This window comes from Mytilus edulis, chromosome 8, assembly GCF_963676685.1.
Source record: "Mytilus edulis chromosome 8, xbMytEdul2.2, whole genome shotgun sequence".
Taxonomy (NCBI): Eukaryota; Metazoa; Mollusca; class Bivalvia; order Mytilida; family Mytilidae; genus Mytilus; species Mytilus edulis.
Window position 1 is genome coordinate 29215241 of NC_092351.1, and position 21306 is coordinate 29236546.

Below are 21306 nucleotides of genomic sequence, written 5' to 3' on the forward strand. Positions count from 1 at the left end.
GTTCATATGCCATCTCGAATATCCAATTCGAACTTGAATTAGTGATACTCATTATACATCTTTTTGTTTATCTTGTTCAAGGCATTGATAGGTGTTTAAAATCAGGATTGTGACAAAGGCGCCGACGTTTGTTCTTATATTGCTAACTTTTCTTGTATCAGTTATATATATTTATACGTTTGGAGGACAGGTTTTTTTTTTTAACAAACAATCGGCATTCTTAAGGCAACCAACTATACCATTGTTCTTGCCGACTTGTTTCGTTTTAGGAGAAAAGCTCATTTAAACATCTTCCTTAAAGTAATTACGTCATACTATCAACACCTTTGACTGCTTTGTCGGCTGGTACGAACACAAACCGGTTTGATTGCCTGAAGTTTGTTTCTTATATTTGAAATAGGCAAATTATATACCTCTTATTAATTTCTAAATTATTTTTTTAAATTTGATATTCGATTATCAGCATGAACTTATAAAAAGTGAAAGTTTATTTGATATTAGCAATTAATATGTAGCCCAAATGCAATACGTTCACGTGATAGGTGCAAATGAACATTAGCCTCAAATTATTTTATGTGTGAAGATTTTCCAGATGTTTAGTCTTATTATTGGTATAAATATCATTAATCAATGATACAGTGATATATTTTTTTTGCCCCGTTTATGGGCATTATGTTTTCTGGTATGTGCGTCCGTTCGTTCGTTCGTCCTTCCGTTTGTCCCGCTTCAGGTTGAAATTTTTGGTCAAGTTAATTTTTGATAAAGTTCATGTCCAATCAACTTGAAACTTAGTACACATGTTCCATATGATGTGATCAGTCTGGTTTAAAAACCTAATTAGAGTTTTGACCCTCACGGTCCACTGAACATTGAAAATGATGGGGGAGAGGGGCATCCGTGTACTTTGGACATATTCTTGTTCGAAGATTTATCTCAATGTTTTTAGATAAAAAAATAAAGTACTCGGGATTGAAGAAAAGAAATTAATGAAAAATGTGATAAACATATAATAAATACAGACTACATTACTGTTAATAGTTTCCAAGAAACAAAAAGTAGTTTCTCAGAACAGTTACAAGACAAAGAAGATCAAATCAAAAGGTAAGCAAACAACTTCTAGCAAATCTGGTTTATTGATAACATATATTGTGTGATAATTATACATCGGTAAACATATTATCAATTGGTATTAAAAAAATGAACTAAACTAAATATCATTTTGTAAATGTTTAAATGTTTATTTGTTAATTAAAAGTTTTCAATTCATATTTCTGCATACTCAAATTTTTATATTTACACATCTGTATTAAGAACTTGTATAAAATTTAGTTTGGAAATCCTTGTTCATAGAAGACAAGGCAGCTTTGTTTACAACATTCTTATAATTATTGTTTTCTTGTAAAGACAATGCTGAGATATAATTTACAAGTTTGGAATTGTTTGATACAAAAAAGAAGATGTGGTATGATTGCCAATAAGACAACTCTCAACACAAGACCAAAATGAAACAAATTAAAACTATAGGTCACCGTACGGCCTTCAACAATGAGCAAAGCCCATACCGCATAGTCAGTTATAAAAGTCCCCGAAATGACAATGTAAAACAATCAAACGAGAAAACTAACGGCCTTATTTATGTAAAAAAATTGAACAAAAAACAATTTTTGTAACAAATAAACAAACGATAACCACTGAATTACAGGCTTCTGACTTGAGACAGGCACATTTTAGCGGAATCCCAACCCTCCACTAACCTGAGACAGTGGTGTAACAGTACAACATAAGAACGAACTATAAAAATAAATTGAAAAGGCTTAATTCATCAGATGCACAAAAATACAAGTGGAAGTGACCGGGTATTTGCCTTTTTGTGCGTCTTTGTTATTTATTTGTTTTATTTTATAGCGATAACGATTATAATACAATGTTGACTGCTGTACTCTTATTTTTTGACATTTGTATCTATTATGTCTGTTTGTTTTGTTCACACATCGGTGTCAATATACTAATAATGGATTGTGTGCTACAGTCATAGAAGTGAGATGTTTAGCTAGCTATAAAACCAGGTTCAATAAAAAAAAAGTAAAATCACAAAAAGTAAAAGTTTCTACTTAGGAAAATGCCTGTACCAAGCCAGGAATATGACAGTTGTTATCCACACGTCTTATGTGTTTGAGCATTTGATTTTACCATTTGATTAGTGACATTTGTTTTAAATTTCTCTCGGAGTTCAGTATTTTTGTTATATTTACTTTTTTCAACAAAGAGTTAGTTTTTGATAGGTCTAAATTGTGGGTTCTTGGTAATTTCTAAAAAATTGTGAAGTATATCTTCATTTTACTTTTTGAAATATATCACTTTATTGTCTGATTTAGACACATTTTGATGGTTGTCACTTTTACGCAAATTCAACATATTTTTTTTATACATGCCATTCCCTAAGTTGTTCATATGCCATCTCACATATCAAATTCGAATTTGAATTGGTGAGTCTCATTAGACATGTTTTTGTTTATCTTTTTCAAGGCATTGGCACTGATAGATTTTTGAAATCAGGATTATGACAACGGCGCCGACTTTTGTTCTTATATTGCTAACTTTTCTTGTATCAGTTATATATATTTATACGTTTGGAGGACGTGTTTTTTTTTAAACAAAAAATCGGCATTCTTAAGGCAACCAACTATACCATTGTTGTTGCCGACTTGTTTCTTTTTAGGAGAAAAGTTCATTTAAACATATTCCTTACTTCATACTATCAACACGTTATTGACTGGTTTGTCGGCTGGCACGAACACAAACCGCTCTGAGTACTTGAAGTTTGTTACTTATATTTGAAATAGGCGAATTATATACCTCTTTTAAATTATTAATTTCTAAATTATTTTTTAAATGTGATATTCGAATATCAGCATGGACTTATAAACAGTAAAAGTTTATTTGATATTAGCAATTAATATGTAGCCCAAATGCAATACGTTCACGTGATAGGTTCAAATGAGCCTTATCCTCAATTACTATACGACCGCAAAAATTGAAAATTTTTGGTCGAATATTGGTATGACGTTGGCGTCGTCGTCGTCGTCGTCGTCCGAATTCATTTGGTTTTCGCACTATAACTTTAGTATAAGTAAATAAAAATCTATGAAGTTTAAACACAAGGTTTATAACCATAAAAGGAAGGTTGGGATTGATTTTGGGAGTTTTGGTCCCAGCAGTTAAGGAATTTGGGGCCAAAAAGGGCCCAAATAAGCATTTTTCTTGGTTTTCGCACAATAACTTTAGTATAAGTAAACAGAAATCTATGAAATCTTAACATAAGGTTTATGATCACAAAAGAAAGGTTGTGATTGATTTTGGGAATTTTGGTCCCAACAGTTTAGGAATAAGGGGCCCAAAAAAAAGGTCCCAAATAAGCATTTTTCTAGGTTTTTGCACAACAACTTTAGTATAAGTAAATAGAAATCTATGAAATTTTAACACAAGGTTTATGACCACAAAAGGAAGGTTTAGATTGATTTTGGGAGTTTTGGTCCCAACAGTTTAGGAATAAGGGGCAAAAAGGGTCCAAAATTAAACTAGATTTCATCAAAAAATGAATAATTGGGGTTCTTTGATATGCCAAATCTTACCGTGTATTTAGATTCTTAATTTTTGGTCCTGTTTCAAATTAGTGTACATTAAGGTCCAAAGGGTCCAAAATTAAACTTAGTTTGATTTTAACAAAAATTGAATTCTTGGGGTTCTTTGATATGCTGAATCTAAACATGTACTTAGATTTTTGATTATGGGCCCAGTTTTCAAGTTGGTCCAAATCGGGTTCCAAAATTAAACTTTGTTTGATTTCAACAAAAAATGAATACATGGGGTTCTTCAATATGCTGAATCTAACCATGTATTTAGATTTTTAATATTTGGGCCCGATAATCAAATTGATTCACATTGAGGTCTATAGGGTCTAAAATTGAACATTATTTGGTTTCATCTGAAAATTGAATTTTTCGGGTTCTATGACATGCTGAATCTTACCATGTATTTAGATTTTGGATATTGGACCATAATAGGTAAATGTCCAATTTAAAATTTTTAAGTTTTTAAGTTTAAGTTCTTAGACCACATCCATTCTGTGTCAGAAAGCCTATGTTGTGTTTTTTAACTATTTAATCACAATCCAAATTCAGAGCTGTATCAAGCTTAAATGTTGTGTCCATACTTGCCCCAACTGTTCAGGGTTCGACCTCTGCGGTCGTATAAAGCTGCGCCCTGCAGAGCATCTGGTTTTATGTGTGAAGATTTTCCAGATGTTTAGTCTTATTATTGGTATAAATATCATTAATCAATGATACAATAACATAATGTTTTATGCACCGTTTATGGGCATTATGTTTTCTGGTCTGTGCGTCTGTTCATTCGTTCGTCCAACCAACTTGAAACTTAGTACACATTTTCCATATGAAAAGATCAGTCTAGTTTAAAAGCCAAATTAGAGTTTTGACCATGAACGCCAACTGAGCATAGAAAATTGTAAATGTTTAAATGTTTATTTGTTAATTAAAACTTTTCAATTCATATTTTTGCATATTTCAAAATTTTTATATTGGAAACACTTAGTTAAACTTTTTAGACTTCATTCACATTAACCTCATGGACATCTTACCATCTCATTGCATGAATTTCCGCCTACTTACTGTAAAAATATGAAGATAGATTATTGGTGGTGCAAAACAATTGTTTGTGTTAACCGAAACTGAACATGTAATATTTTCAGGCTAGAGTTAACTATAACTACTCTCCAAGATGAAATAAAGACAAAAGAAAATGCCATTGCAAGGTAGGATGATTTTAACCATAGATGTGATGGGTATTACATCTATGGCCATGGTTTAACAGAGAAGTGTCATTATAGCTTATATACATGTGCATTTAAGACGCATCACTACAACAAAATATGAGACACACGTTTGAATACGATTGACCACTGTGTCAGCTCCATGTTGTACCTCCTCAACAACACACACACAGTGATTATCATTGTTTTTTTATTTAGTGATGAAATATGCACAGGTGTTATTACATGCATGGAAGAGTTATATTGTTAACCCTGTTATTTCAAAATCTTAAAGTTTTTTTCGCCTAATATGTTTATTGTATCATAGATGAATAGGATTCTGTAGTCTGGTCAGTTGATTGTTTAAATCTTAATGTGACACATCTGTATTAAGAACTTCAACTTGTAAAAAATTTAGTTTGGAAATCCTTGTTCATAGAAGACAAGGCTGCTTTGTTTACAACATGCTTATAATTATTGTTTTCTTGTAAAGACAATGCTGAGATACAATTTACAAGTTTGGAATTGTTTGATATAAAAATAGAAGATGTGGTATGATTGCTCCACAAGAGACCAAAATGACAGAAATTAGCAACTATAGGTCACCATACGGCCTTCAACAATGAGCAAAGCCCATACCGAATAGTCATCTATTAAAGGCCCTGAAATGACAATGTGAAACAATTCAAACGAGAAAACTAAAGGAATTATTTATGTTTTCTTTATTATTACAGAGTTGAAAGCATTTAATGTATTTGTAGACTCAATTAAGATTAACTAATACTTGATGGATTACATTTTATGAACATATGAAGCCTGCTTTTGTTAGATAAATGATATTTTATTATTTTAAATGTAGTAGAAATAGCATAATATTGTTTTTCTGGGGCTTATTGACAAGTTTTGTCTAAAACAAAAAATTGAATAACTACTTAAAAATAATGCACTTTGTATCTAAAATATATTTTAAATCGACTAAGTACAATGAAGTAAATGAATAACTATATACAAATAAGTTTGCTCAAAATAATTTGTAGATTAAATGTTACAGATGCAAGAAGTTTATCTTGAACAATTTGTTATGAAAAATTCGTTCATTTAAAAATGCCAAAATGGTTAAAATTCACAATATAAATGAAATTATTTTGCATGTTATACCTACACATTTTTCAATTATTGTTTGAATGCATGATTTAATATTTAGCTCACCTGACCTGAATGATCAAATAAACTGTTCACATTACTTGGAGTCTGTCATGATCGTCGTTCGTCGTCCGTTAACTTTTACAAAACTCATCTTTTTTAAAATTCCTAAGCCAAATGGAACCAATATTCATCTAATAATCATTTTGGTTTCAAGTGCAAAGTCCAACTGCCAAAAAACATTAACATAGCCGACATTTAAAAGCATCAAGATGACTGACATGGTTAAACAATAATATACTAGTAGATGTAAAGTTTTGCCAACAAAAATGGATCAGCAAGAATTAGTCAAATTGTCGAAATTGTCAGTTGACTCCTATTTGGACGTATTGCTCTTAACAGAGTGAAGCGTTGGAAATTTAAATGATCTACAAGACTATAGTTGGTAATAAGGCAATATTTCGGAAATCGTTTGTTGATTTGTTAATAAGTTATTGTCATTATATGACAATTTTGCTTCTTCGATACCTTCAAAACCCATTTTACATCATTTGATATTTTTAAGCATGAAGCAGGGACAAGAGAAGAGTAATGCATATCAGGAGAAACTACAGAAGAAGGAAAATGAAATATCAAAGTATGTTCTTTTTCAGTTTAATTTTTTTTTATCTTTTTTATCCAAGAATATTTAAAAAATTCATAATTTCACTAATATTTAACATCTAACATCTTATGGAAGGCACATTTGTAGAGAATGCTTTATTCATATTATAAATAAAACCATAGTAAACATTGAAATTAAGGATAGTGAGGAGATATGGTATTAAATTGATGTTATCAATGAACTAATGTAAAACCAAACTAAATATTAGTGTTAGTGTTATACACATATGTGCATTCAAGGTTCTACAGTATATCGATTCATATATTTTTCCATTACACAAGAATGTTTATGATGTTTTACACTAAAGCCATTGAAAGTTGAATGTACATTGATTTATATTTAAGTCTTAAATACATGCATGATTTGAGTAATTACTTGATTTGAAGGTTGGAACCTTTAAAACGTTTAAAATCGCTGCATTGGTTTGCACCTGTCCTAAGTCAGGAACCTGATGTGTTTGTCGTTTGTTCATATTGTATATAAGTGTTTCTCGTTTCTCGTTTTATATATAGATTAGAAAGTTGGTTTTCCCGTTTGAATTGTTTTACACTAGTCATTGTTGGGGCCCTTTATAGCTTGCTGTTCGGTGTTTGGTGTGAGACTAAGATTCGTGTTGTATTTTGACCTTTAATGGTTTACTTTTACAAATTGTGACTTGGTTGAAGAGTTGTGGCATTGGCACTCATACCACATCTTCTTATGTCTATTGAAATAACTTACAGCTAAGATGCGAGTTCTTTCAGATCTATACTTTTTGATTTTTTTGTGTTTTTGTGTTTTTGATTTTTTCCCTTCTAAATATTGATAGAATGAGTTGAGCTCTTGTCAATTGATTTTTATGCCCCACCTACGATAGCAGAGGGGCATAATGTTTTCTGATCTATACGTCCATTCGTTCGTCCGTCTGTTGAAGTCCGAACAACTTAAACTGTTCCCAATGATAGGTTCTTTCTAGTTTTAATGTTAAAAAAGAGTTCCAATTTCACGGTCTATTGGACATAGAAAATGATAGTGCGAGTTGGGCAATATTGTACTATGGACACATTCTTCTTATAGTTCTATGGGTCTGTCACAAATCGGAATTTTGTTCTTCAGTTGTTGTCTTTCGTTGCTAGTTTAAACATATTTTATTGTTCAAAACAAATGGATAAGACACAAGTTTTCAACTTAGTTCATCGTTGCTGTTCTGTTTTGTATGGTTATTTTTTATTTAAACATTTTTACAGAAATCAGGCATTAATATTTCTCGTTTGAATTGTTTAACATTTGTTCTTTCGGGGCCTATTAGTTGAAGGCCATGCTATGACTTATAGTCGTTAACTTTGATGTATCTGATGGAGAGTTGTAACATTGGCAATCATACTACAACTTTTTAATTTTGTATTCATACTGAATACATTTTTGATTTCAACAAATAAATCCCGATTTATCTTATGCTTATAATATTCAATATTCATTGAAGTCTAAAGGACACAAATGAAAAGGAAAAACAAATGATTATGGACCATTATAAAGAAACAGTTCAAAATAAAGAAAAAGAAATTCATAGGTATGTTTTGTAATTGTAACCGTTACATGTAGGTTTGCATGGTCAAGGTTATATGACTCATATGTATACTTTGTGATTGTAATATAGAAGAAAAGGCAATCACAATATAAAATTACTTCAAATAGGGAAGCTCCCTTACTACTTACTTATCTAACTGCTGTATGTAATCAATGATTATAAAACTAATCAATTACTTAAACGGTACAATTTTGCGCGTCTGGCATAGAAAATCATAAGCCTGGTACCTATTATAGTTCTTGCTGCACAAGATTTGCATTTCTACAACTACTGTCTCTTCAATGATGCTGGAAGCCAAAACATATTAGACAAGGAATCAGAGTTTTGCATTAGAGAGATCAGTCCTCAGATAAAGCTTTCACTATTTCAGATTTAATTCTCTTGATTTAAGATGAAAACTAACCTTTAATGCAGAATCTGCAAGTGGTGCAAGTGGATTTTTACTAAGATTTGTAAAGTGTTTTGAGAACTGGAGTTTTTAGCTCACCGGGACTTGTCGTCTGTCGTCGTCTGTTTTCGTCGTCGTTAACTATTTAAAAAATCGTCTCCTCTGAACAACTGGACCAAATACCTTCAAACTTTAACTAAATGTTCCTTAGGGTATCTTGTTTATAAATTTTATACGAAATTTTGACCTGTCGACAAACATGGCCGCCATGGCTTAAAATAGAACATAGGTCAAATGCAGTTTTCGGCTTATATCTCAAAAACTAAAGCTTTTAGATCAGATCTGACAGAGGGTAAATTTGTTCAATTAGTCAACATCTGTCAGTCTTGAAATTTTCAGACGAATCGAACAACCCATTGTTGGGTTGCTGTCTCTAAATTGGTAGTTTTAAGGACATTTTGCAGTTTTTTGTTATTATCTTGAATATTATTATAAATAGATATAAACTGTAAACAGCAATAATGATCATCAAAGGAAGATCTACATTAAAGTTAAATGACCACAATTGTCAATTGCCCTCTTCAGTAGTTATTGCCATTTAAAAATGTTCTCCTCTGTAAAACAGGTGAGCGATTCAGGCTCTTGAGAGCCTTTTATTTGTTTCTAAGGGCATCGTAAGACATATTTTCTTATATTCTGTTGTAAATTTAACCATAAGGGTTTCCTTTTATTCCGAAAAATTTCGTCTTTACTATATCAAGCTTACACAATCGAAAATTTTTAAAGACCGCAAATATGCTATGTAACGCATACTCTTTATTTTCTGCAAATAGAATGATATAAACTACATTTTGGCACAAGCAAAAATCAATTCTTTCGTAAAATATAAACCCAAATCTTTCAACAAATGAACTATTATGTGAGGGACATACCTATTGTTTTGAACTTATTTGAACTTTTGGTACTCAGTGATCTTCAATTTTGTAGATGTTATGGCTTTCAAACTTTTTACATCTAAGCATAGTTTTGTGTGGACGTATCGCGCGTCTGGCGTATAAAAATATTTTTGTAACCTGTTACCTTTTGACGGCTAATATTCGTTTGTTTCTCTGGCCTATATTTTCTCCAATTTATCTGTTTATTTATTGTAACCCTGTCGTGTAATGTTGTCATTATAATGTTATAATTAAAACTGCTATTAAAGGGGGAGGTTTGGCATGGCACAAAACCAGTTTCAACCCACCATTTATTTCATAAAATGCCCTGTATCAAGTCAGGAAAATGTCCATTGTTACATTATAGTTTGTTTCTGTGTGTGTTACATTTCGGTGTTGTGTCGCAGTTCACTTATATTTGATACGTTTCCCTCAGTTATAGTTTGTGACCCGGATTTTCTTTCTCTCTATAGATTTATGAATTTTGAACAGCGATATACAACTGTTGCCATTATTTACTCATTACAAATGAATGACAGGATAGTTAAATAATTATGATAAACTGTATGGTAATTTTTTATGTGCATACCTATAGAAAAGCTATAGTAATTTGAGTTTTTAAAAGTTATTCATTTCATAACGCAGGATTTTTAAATAGAGAAGATACCCGAACGGACAACAACATAATAGGCATAAAAAACCAATATCGTGGCTAACAGAAATCCAGAGATAAGCACAAATGTTCTTGAGGGAACCCAAATATTGTCACCAATCGTATAACTCCTGTATATTTTCATTGAAGAGAGATCGCCGGTGATAAGGCATCACAACATTCCAAAATTATTAAGTCACTTTTCTTCCCCTATATAGCAGTTGAAGATTGTGTATTAATGAAATTAATGAATTTTATCAAACAGCTAGTGCTTAAATACTAAGTATTTAATTGCTACTACTTAGTCTGCGTCTTTAAAAGTTTCTTAGTTTCGAGACATCAGTATCAATTTTTACATTTATTTTAAATCGACGGGACTATAAAGTTTTCTCTATTCAAATTAGAAAATTCAAATCAACATGGTTCGGTTGATTAAAGGTTAATTTACGTTGACAAAACTCGTCCGAGATTTAACACAACATCGTTCCACACATCGAAGTTCGACTTTAAACGACTAACATTCAAAATTGAATCCTTCTTCTCGTGCACTTTATTTCACACATGTAATATATATTTATTATATACCTGCTTGATTCAGTTATTTTATACATTGATGTGACAACAAAACAAGGGAATCATTACATTTTCAGTAAATATACAATTTGTCTTTGTTGTTTGGTTGTGTTTTAAATTTATTTCGTTCAATTTGATATGTTTTAGCTTGATTGCTATCAATTTATACAGCTTTTTGCATTTATTTGCAATCTGTGATAATAATTTAAACACTTCTTTTTTTTATCAAATTTTATTTTGCACAGATTAAATAGTAATCTTCAGCATGTAAATCAGCAGGTCCAACAATACGCTGAACAAAAGGAGGAAGAAATGAAAAGGTGTTTTTATATTTAAATTCACTTTGATATCTTTAAATTATTTAAAAAAAAAAATATTATATATTAAATCGTATCTCACATCATCATAAATTTATATTATGTGTAAAAATTAAGAAAATTTTGGGTATCTGTCAATCAGATATTTACTGTAGGACAATTATAATCGAAAGCCATCTAGGCGTCCACATATTGTCAACAACAGTAGACAGATTCCTGTACCTTATGTCAAATTCATAATCAGACATTGTGTAATAAATTTTAAAATATTTTTAATAGTGTCCATCAAAGATATGACATCACCAATTATATTGTTTTCGAATTAATGCATGTCAACGATTTCTTAATCAACCTTCTAATCATAACACATATGTTCTCTTTTCCGAGTGGTGCATATTTTAAGATGTTCTATGCTAACAAAGAAATCAAAGATTTTGAAATTGGATTCTTACAAAATATTCAATGTAACTTATTGGTAAAAGATATAATATTTGAATTCCGTATTATTAGAATGCAAGTGGACCTCCAGAGAAAAGAGAATACAATTCAGCAATTGCTGAAACAACGAGATGAGGAAAAAGCTTTAAAAGAAGACGAAAGAAAGCAAAAGGACGAGGCTCTGACAAGGTCTGACAACTACGCTCAGCTTTTAAGAATATGCTTGCCTGTTTAGTTTTTTTATCTTTTAAAAACTTTACTGAGATAATCATATTTCTTTGACTAAAGCCGATAAAGGAGTTTTTATTTTAGTGAATGATTATCAAGCAATACAAGACGCACACAAACAATAAAATAGAGAATGGAAATGGAGAATGTATCAAAGAGACAACAACCTAACCAAAAAGTAAACAAACAACAACCGAAGTCAACCAATGGATCGTTAACATAGCGAGAAAATCCCCACTCAGAGGCGGACTCCAGCTTGTCAATTAACAAAAATGTGTACTAGTTCAGTGAAAATAGATGTCAGACTAAACTCCAAAACATATAAATGAAATAGTATAAGTCAAAGACCCATACAAGACATACAAAGAACAGAGGCCCCTGACTTGGACAGACGCAAAACATGACACAGCAATACGCATAGTAAAATCACTTAAAAAGAAGCTGGAGTCCGATGTCAAAAAAGAAACTAAGCAAAATGTCAATGATACACAAAATAACAAAGGACTACTAGCAGTTATTGAAATACCAGCTGCAGACGCGAGTTTCGTCTACAAAAGACTCATCAGTGACGCTCGAATAAAAAAATGTCTAAAAGGCCAAATAAATTACGAACTTGAAAAGAATTGAGGACCAAAAAGTTTCTAAAAGTTTTGCCAAATACAGCTAAGGTAATCTATTCCGGCGGTAGAAAACTGACTGAGAGATTATGTCTTCATTATATGAAAATCAAGCACAATCATTTCCGTTAAGGGTTAAGTATCATACCATCAAAAATATATGAAAGAACATAACCCTTATCATGCCAAAAACTTGTTATAGAATAAATGTGTTTATTTGCGATGCTAAGACCTATGCGTGAATCAAAATTAATACCAACATATCCCATCTTTAAAGACCTGACAATATTATCGTAACTATCCCTTCTTAATAAGTCTGCTTAAAGATTTGGTAAGCTTATCAGGTGAATGCCAACATGTCTGTGCTTTGTAGAGAATTTTACCATTAAAGATTGGATATGAAATACCTGAAGTTATAAGATATCTGCATGCTAATTTATTTGTACAACTCTTGTTAATAAGTTTATTGAATAATTTTGACTTTTAGATTAAGTGCTATTGCTGGTGACAGGCTTCGAAATAACAACCCTGGAATTACAGATCTATCTGATCCTAACAGACCAATGAAAATAGCTGAAAAATTCACAGAAATGTATGACAACGATTGGACAGATAGCATGGAGGCCTTAGAAGACCTTGGTTTAAACGAAGAGGAATGTGTGATAATGTTGTTGCATTTCCTAACAGTAAGATTTAAAGGACTAAAGAACAATCTTGTTTCAATTATTAATTAAAACATTTAAAGTCCCTAAGAAATTCACGACTTAGAAATAACTTATATCTACTTCCTCAGAAATTTTTAAGATGACATTGACACTTAAAGGCCTTGGTTGAATAATTCAGTAGTATTGATGCATCTTTCAAAACTATTAAAATAAATAAAAAAAATTCAAAGGCTTCCAAGAGCTTGTCTTAACTGATTAATTAACGACAAAGGAGATGTAAATTGTACTGCACAAAGTCATACTAATAAGTTAATCTGGTTGTTAAAGTAACATTAAAAAATATGGTTATCTGGTATTATAATTATTTATCTATACAATTTATTACTTTTTATACGACCACAAAAATTATTTTTTTTTTTGTCGTATATTGGAATGATGTTGGCGTCGTCGTCGTCGTCGTCGTCGTCCGAATACTTTTAGTTTTCGCACTCTAACTTTAGTAAAAGTGATTAGAAATCTATGAAATTTTAACAAAAGGTTTATGACCACAAAAGGAAGGTTGGGATTGATTTTGGGAGTTTTTGGTCCCAACATTTTAGGAATTAGGGGCCAAAAAGGGCCAGACTAAGCATGTTCTTGGTTTTCGCACTATAACTTTAGTTTAAGTAAATAAAAATCTATGAAATTTTGACACAAGGTTATGACCACAAAAGGAAGGTTGGGATTGTTTTTGGGAGTTTTAGTTCCAACAGTTTAGGAATTAGGGACCAAAAAAGGGCCCAAATAAGCATTATTCTTGGTTTTCGCACAATAACTTTAGTATGAGTAAATAGAAATCAATGAAACTTAGACACAAGGTTTATGACCACAAAAGGAAGGTTGGGATTGATTTTGGGAGTTGAGGTCTGAACAGTTTAGGAATTAGGGGCCAAAAAGGGGCCCAAGTAAGCATTATTCTTGGTTTTCGCACAATAACTTTAGTATAAGTAAATAGAAATCTATGAAATTAAACACAAGATTTATGACCACTTAAGGAAGGTTGAGTTTGATTTTGGGAGTTTTGGTCCCAACAGTTTAGGAATAAGGGGCCCAAAGGGTCCAAAATTGAACTTTGTTTGATTTCATCAAAAATTGAACAATTGGGGTTCTTTGATATGCCGAATCTAACTGTGTATGTAGATTCTTAATTTTTGGTCCCGTTTTCAAATTGGTCTACATTAAGGTCCAAAGGGTCCAAAATTATACTAGGTTTGATTTTAACAAAAATTGAATTCTTGGGCTTTTTTGATATGCTGAATCTAAACATGTACTTAGATTTTTTATTATGGGCCCAGTTTTCAAGTTGGTTCAAATCAGGATCCAAAATTATTACATTAAGTATTATGCAATAGCAAGAAATTTTCAATTGCACAGTATTCAGCAATAGCAAGAAATCTTCAATTGCACAGTATTGTGCAATAGCAAGAAATTTTCAATTGCACAGTATTGCACAATAGCAAGAAATCTTCAATTGCACAGTATTGTGCAATAGCAAATATTTTCAATTGCACAGTATTGCACAATAGCAAGAAATATAGAAATTTTCAATTGATTGGAGTTATTTTTCTTTGTCCAGAATAGCAGTTGATTCAACTTCTTCAGTCATTGTTTTAGACAATATACAATGTATATATATTCACTTTTACTACCAACTGATAAATTAAAACAATCTTTACCATTCAGTGATAACGAGCACCTTTTGTTACATTTAAATATTTTATGATGTATTTAAATGGGTAATTATTGTTGCAAACTCCATTAGAAATTTGAATTGAGATCAGTTTTGGAAAAAAGGAAAGGGGGATGTGAAAAAAAAGGGGGGGTAAATTTTTCTCATTTCAGATTTCATAAATAAAAAGAAAATTTCTTCAAACAGTTTTTTTTGAGAGGATTAATATTCAACAGCATAGTAAATTGCTCAAAGGCAAAAAAAAATATTTTAAGCTCATTAGACCACATTCATTCTGTGTCCGAAACCTATGCTGTGTCAACTATTTAATCACAATCCAATTTTAGAGCTGAATCCAGCTTGAATGTTGTGTCTATACTTGCCCCAACCGTTCAGGGTTCAACCTCTGCGGTCGTATAAAGCTGCGCCCTGCGGAGCATCTGGTTTAGACATAAATTTCACGTTGTTCAACATGTTTTGTTTTTCAAGTCTTGCATTTTTGATTTTATATTATGTAACAGTACTTTATACGAATTACATTATGTTTTAAGTTTAGATTATTACATTCACAATTTCAAACAATGTAGTATTATAATTTTTAACCGGATTTTTGTGACAAAAATGTAGGTTATTGAATTGGGGATGTACGGCGGTCGGGCGGGCGGCAATCAAATGTTGTCCGTGCATAAAATCATGAACCGTTCAACCAAAGCTTTTAAAATTTTAATATGTTGTTACTGACAACAAATGAAGGTCAAGTTCAATAATGGCGATTTTGACTTTTACTGTCCAGGAGTTATGGTTCTTGAAAGATTGAAAAATGGAGTTTCCAGTCGTGTCCGTGCATTTAAGCATGAACTGTTTTACCAAAGCTTCCCAAATTTTAATATGTTGTGTCTGATGACAAAATAGAGGTCAAGTTCAATAATGACGATTTTTACCGTTCAGGAGTTATGGTTCTTGAAAGATTGAAAAATGGAGTTTCCAGTCGTGTCCGTGCATTTACGCATGAACTGCTCTACCAAAGCTTCCCAAATTTTAATATGTTGTTACTGATGACAAAATAGAGGTCAAGTTCAATAATGACGATTTTTACTTTTACCGTTCATTAGTTATGGTTCTTGAAAGATTGAAAAATGGTGTTTCCAGTCGTGTCCGTGCATTTTCTCATGAACTATTCAACCAAAGCTTTTAAAATTTTTATATGTTGTTACTGATGACAAAATAGAGGTCAAGTTCAATAATGACGATTTTGACCGTTCAGGAGTTATGGTTCTTGAAAGATTGTAAAATGGCGTTTCCATTCACGTTGTTGCATCTACTCATAAACCATTCAATCTAAGCTTTTCAAATTTTAATATGTTGATACTGATGACAAAATGGATGTCAAATTTGATATTGACGATTTTCACTTTCACCATTCATCAGTAATGGTTCTTGTGATATTGCCAGGACACAAATAAATGTTAATAAATCCGGTTTGCTGTCGTTGTGACAGCCTCTTGTATAAGACATTTATTATAACTTTTTTAACATATAATCCCTGTTTACAATGCATTTATCTTTGCTTGTATGTAAAACTATCAGCATGTTATTTTTTCATACGACTTTAAAAGCTAGTAGAAAACCACTGAAGTTATAGTGATAAAATTATGTATTTGAATGCATGTCTGATTTACTTTATATGTGCTATTACTATACAAGGAATACACGAAAAACAGTTAAAACAAATGCATATACATTGTTTATGGATACACATCCTGTTTTGATGCAATAGTATCTTGACAGGATTCATATGAAGAGTGTGGTAAACTTGTGGCAGAATTGGATCGACATATAGAACAGGCTGTTACTTTAACTCACTGTGAACAAGATGGAGATAAGGTAATTATTGGCTTTATAATACATGCATATATATGAGTGTGTTGAACTTGTTAACAAATTATGAACTGATATAGTGAACCTCTTACTTTTTTTATTCTTCTGCATTTTTTATTTAATTCTTTTGTTAATTTGTATGTTTGGAGGTTAGTATTGCGTGTTTTTTCTTACCTAGTATTCATTATTGTTTAGTTAAAGTCAGATCTGCTCTCCTCTGGGGTTGGATGTGTTCAAGGTCGAAAACAAACTGACAATTCCATTGCATGCAATGTTAAAGCCGGAAAGACAAACAGTACACAAAACACAACGAAGAAAATTAAAGACTACAAATACGAGCACCACCAAATACCGGCTGTGATATTAGGAGCCCCTTAAAAGTTAGCAGCTCTTTGTCTACATTTGGCACGCCGTCGTTCCTGCACTAAACAACAACAAACTAAATTATTTGAGTTTAAGGAACAATACTTTATCAATTGCAAGCCAACTGGTTGAATGGTAATGAATTTCACAGGGAAAATAACTGAAAAATACCTTAACAACAAGAATTGGCGTTTTAAGCTTTAAATTTTAGGTGTGGTATATATATATATATATATATATATCAAAATGACGTTTAAGACTTAAATTTGTTTGAGTAGTGCTTTGTTTGATCAGGATATCTTTACATGTGGATTTGGTCTTGTGTTTAACAATATAAGTAAAACTTGATAAATGGTTAGTGATGTTTCGAACAGTTTATTTTTAGCATTTCTTTTTTTCCATGTTTAGATTTTGTCGTCTTATAAATTAGTTTTGAAGTAAAATGATTTTTTTTTTAAAGTCTGGCGAATCTTCTTCATCAAGTCAAAATATTCCTCCGGAAATATTAAAACCAATCAAAGACATTAGGAGAAAGATGACAGTAAACAATATGGAAATATTGCAAAAGGTAATATCATGATCATAAAATGTCACAGCATGACTTTTGAAAGTACATGTATGATTCATGTATGATAAAGGTACAACATGTATTTTAGAGAATAACAAGTAAACAGCTTTTCTTTTTATGTTGTGTTTTAAAAGAACACACATATATTTATATCATATAATAATACATGTATATATTGATATTAACTTTTCGAAGTCGAAATCGGATAGGAATATTTCATTTGATCATGCATAATTAATGGTAAATTATTTCCATCATTTCCATCATTTCCTTTGAAAATATTTAAAAAATGAAAATATTGTTGTAGAAATGATAAGGATAGTACTATTTCTCTCATTATAAGATTTTGTGAGTACATCATGTTTCAGATGCAGGTTTAAGCTTTTCAAAATATTTGACCGACTAAATATGTATGCTAAATTATAACTGACAATCATTTATAAATTATCTTGTATTGACCTTGAAATATAGCCCCCAGTTGTATTGTATAATTGTTTATCTAATTGTTATGTAGAAGCTTCTTGACCATCTGAAGATAGTAAGGATTGATGTTAAAGATGACCATATTTCAGCATGTTCTAAGTTTGTAGCAGATTGTATAAAGTATGCCTGGATGATGCAGATTCAAGATCCACCAGTTTACATTGAGTGGGATTTCCCTAGTGATACAAAGATAGATACTAACATCTTGCGCTCCTACACAAAGGCTGGAGATCAAGTTGACTTTATAGTGTGGCCTGTTTTGTACCTACACAAAGATGGCCCTGTACTAAATAAAGGCGTTGTTCAGCCGAAAAGTAAATGATAGCAATGCATACATTTCAAAGAACCATTCCTTTATACTTTAATTATACCTAGTTTTTAAAGTTTTAAGGTGTTGTAATAGATTCATGTTGTCAACTATATATTGTTGTGTTAATAAAGTTATTCATAATAAGAAGTTTTACCTATAAACGGGTTATATGTAGGATATATATATAATTTGAGGAAACTATGTCAGGTTGTATTATATCAATTGATTGATAGGTGTTTTAACGCCACTTTCAACACTACTGTGCTTGTAAATGGGGGCCAGTTTTTATTTGTGGAGGATGTAAAATTGAAAGTGCCTTGAGAGAACTACAGACCCTCTAAAGAAATTGTTATCATGCAAAGAAATTTTTAGCTTATCAAGTAAAGATAATATTATGGTTTTATTATGATTTCTTGTGAACAACTTGACATTTTTGGAAGTGTTTTTTATCCGTAGAGTGCAATATCTGAAGTGAAATACATTAGAAATGATCAAATGTATTCACAACATTAACAGTTTGATACAAACCATTTGTACTGGTAATTATATAAAAAAGTTTTTATGGTGGAATGTCGTAGTTGAAAAAGGGTTGATTCGTGTGATTTACACCTGTAAAAAGACTCTGTTACATCTAAGATCTAGTGCAGTATTTGAAAAAGAAAAGCTATTTTATAAAGCTTTAGAAGATTTGAAAACTACATATGGTAAACAATTGATCTTTAGCTGTATAATTTTTTATCAGATAATAATCCAATTTAAAACAATGATTTGTATATTAAATTAAATAAAGATTCTCATACCTTTAATAATTGAAACACCAACTTAAAGTAATATTACACAATTTACAACTGAAGAACATTTGTATATAATACAATTGCCAAAGTTAACAAATAAGTAATGGATGATAATGCATTTATTTCAAAGAACCTTACGAACTCTTAATTTTAAACTTTTTGATATATATTTTTGAAGATAGAGTGTTGTGATAGTTGAATATTGTGTACTGTATATTGTACGTAATTTAGGAGATTCTAGTTTTAATGACTGGTTTAAATGGTTCAATAATTAGGTTTGAGATCTACTTCTTAACATTGTATCGTCCTGAAAATGCATGAAATATTTGCCACTGGACGTTAAGCAACCAACGATTAATCAATCTTATCATTGTATATATGTATACCTTATTGATTGAATCAACAAAAATTATATACATACAAGTAATGTAAAACTTATTTTCTCATATATTTTATAATTGAAGCTACAAATTCATTTCCAACTGAATGAATGCGTGTGAAAATATAGGTGCATACAATTACAAACTTCAATCTTTCATTTAATGTACATTTTTCATCTTTCATAGTAATCAGTTATCTCATATATCCCTTATATACTGTAGGAGTCTAGAATTGCATAGACTACTTTTAAATAATCGAGAAGTTGGATGAAGTCAGTCAGTTATCATATTTATAATATATTCATTTTTGAGTGCCTATTGCATTATTTTTTTTGGTTGTGGTTATAAACTACGATGTTTACAAGATATAGAAACATGAAGTCATGGTTTCATTAACATAATAGAACGATGGAAAAAAAATCATTACTGTATCCTCTATAGTCGCCGTCAGCTGAAATTCGTAGCGGTTATCGGTAAAAATAATCTAAACTATCAATCGCGTTTACTCGAGATATAGTTTTTTACATTCCATTCAAAAATCGCATTTAGAAAAACCACTACTGACCTACCTTTTAAGTGATCGCACTGTAATAAACCTGACCTTCACATTTTCCAGAATATTTTCCATTGTAATTCCGCCATCTTCGTTTCTATGAGGATCATTTGTTTACATATGACATTCGTCACTGTACGCAGTTTCCTGAAATGTTCCTTTCATTGATGTGATAAGGTTTCCCGCGCTTTATGCAAATTTTATGAAATTGAACTCCACGGAAACACTTCCGGTAAAAACAATGGCTGATTCCACCATTCAAAATCGTCTATGAAAAGTGAAGGTCAGGATTATTACAGTGCGATCACTTAAAAGGTAGGTCAGTAGTGGTTTTTCTAAATGCGATTTATGAATGGAATGTGAAAAACTATATCTCGAGTGAACGCGATTGATAGTTTAGATTATTTTTACCGATAACCGCTACGAATTTCAGCTGACGGCGACTATAAGTGATTATTTTATACAATTTTGTCTGTGCATATTTTCATCAGTGTAGACTACATCTTTCTTATTCATCACATACATTTCATTGAAACTGTTAGAGTGTGTTACATTGTACCCTCATAATAAACTTTTGATAAAAGTACGTCATTTTGCTTTAATCAGATTTTTTTGTCAATCATAAACCCTAATGTATCCATAAGACATCTTCATCTGAAAAACCTTTGATACTAGTGGATGGATTAAAACAATTTCATAACTCATGATCACTATCAAAAATACCACTGTTTAATTTTCAACCTCCCAAGCTATTGGATATCCAAAATAATTTATATGCTAATTTTCACCCTTGTTTTTTTTAATCATACACTATAATTCATATGGTACTTATATATTTTATAAACTAATTACAATTTTTTGACAATGGCATGCAAATGCAGCAACTGATCAGAGTTTAAATGAGTAGCATAATGGAAATGTCATTGATTTATTTGTTGTATGTATAGTGAATGATTAAAGGTTTATATATATTTTTTTGTAGTTATAGTGTTTGAGATAGCTAATGGCCATATGCCCTATTTTTACATTTTGCATTATACTACCTGCTTGAGATCGTTCTGTTTGTAGAAATGATTTTAGATTGCACCTTCATGAGGATATTTTGAAGATAAAATAAGGACTTGCTTACATTTAGTAGTCTGCACAGTAAAGTGGTAGAATCTGTTACTCTTATGATTTTATATTATTAGGGATGCTGAGTGAAATGAACTGAAGGGAAATTTACACAAGACATATTTAATCAAGATGTGGTTT

The 21306-nt window shown here is 31.1% G+C and overlaps 1 protein-coding gene across 1 annotated transcript in view; it reads left to right on the forward strand.

Annotated features, from left to right (window-relative positions):
• Positions 1-21026, forward strand: part of LOC139485302 (putative leucine-rich repeat-containing protein DDB_G0290503) — a 38581-nt gene extending 17555 nt beyond the window's left edge. The window contains exons 5-15 of the mRNA XM_071269712.1: positions 1039-1101; positions 4769-4831; positions 6537-6608; positions 8098-8184; positions 10996-11070; positions 11578-11694; positions 12838-13036; positions 16512-16607; positions 17425-17532; positions 18047-19939; positions 20503-21026. Coding sequence (XP_071125813.1) covers positions 1039-1101; positions 4769-4831; positions 6537-6608; positions 8098-8184; positions 10996-11070; positions 11578-11694; positions 12838-13036; positions 16512-16607; positions 17425-17532; positions 18047-18337 — 1171 coding nt within the window. The 3' untranslated portion in view covers positions 18338-19939; positions 20503-21026. The remainder of the gene's footprint in view (positions 1-1038; positions 1102-4768; positions 4832-6536; positions 6609-8097; positions 8185-10995; positions 11071-11577; positions 11695-12837; positions 13037-16511; positions 16608-17424; positions 17533-18046; positions 19940-20502) is intronic.
• The last annotated feature ends 280 nt before the right edge of the window (positions 21027-21306 follow it).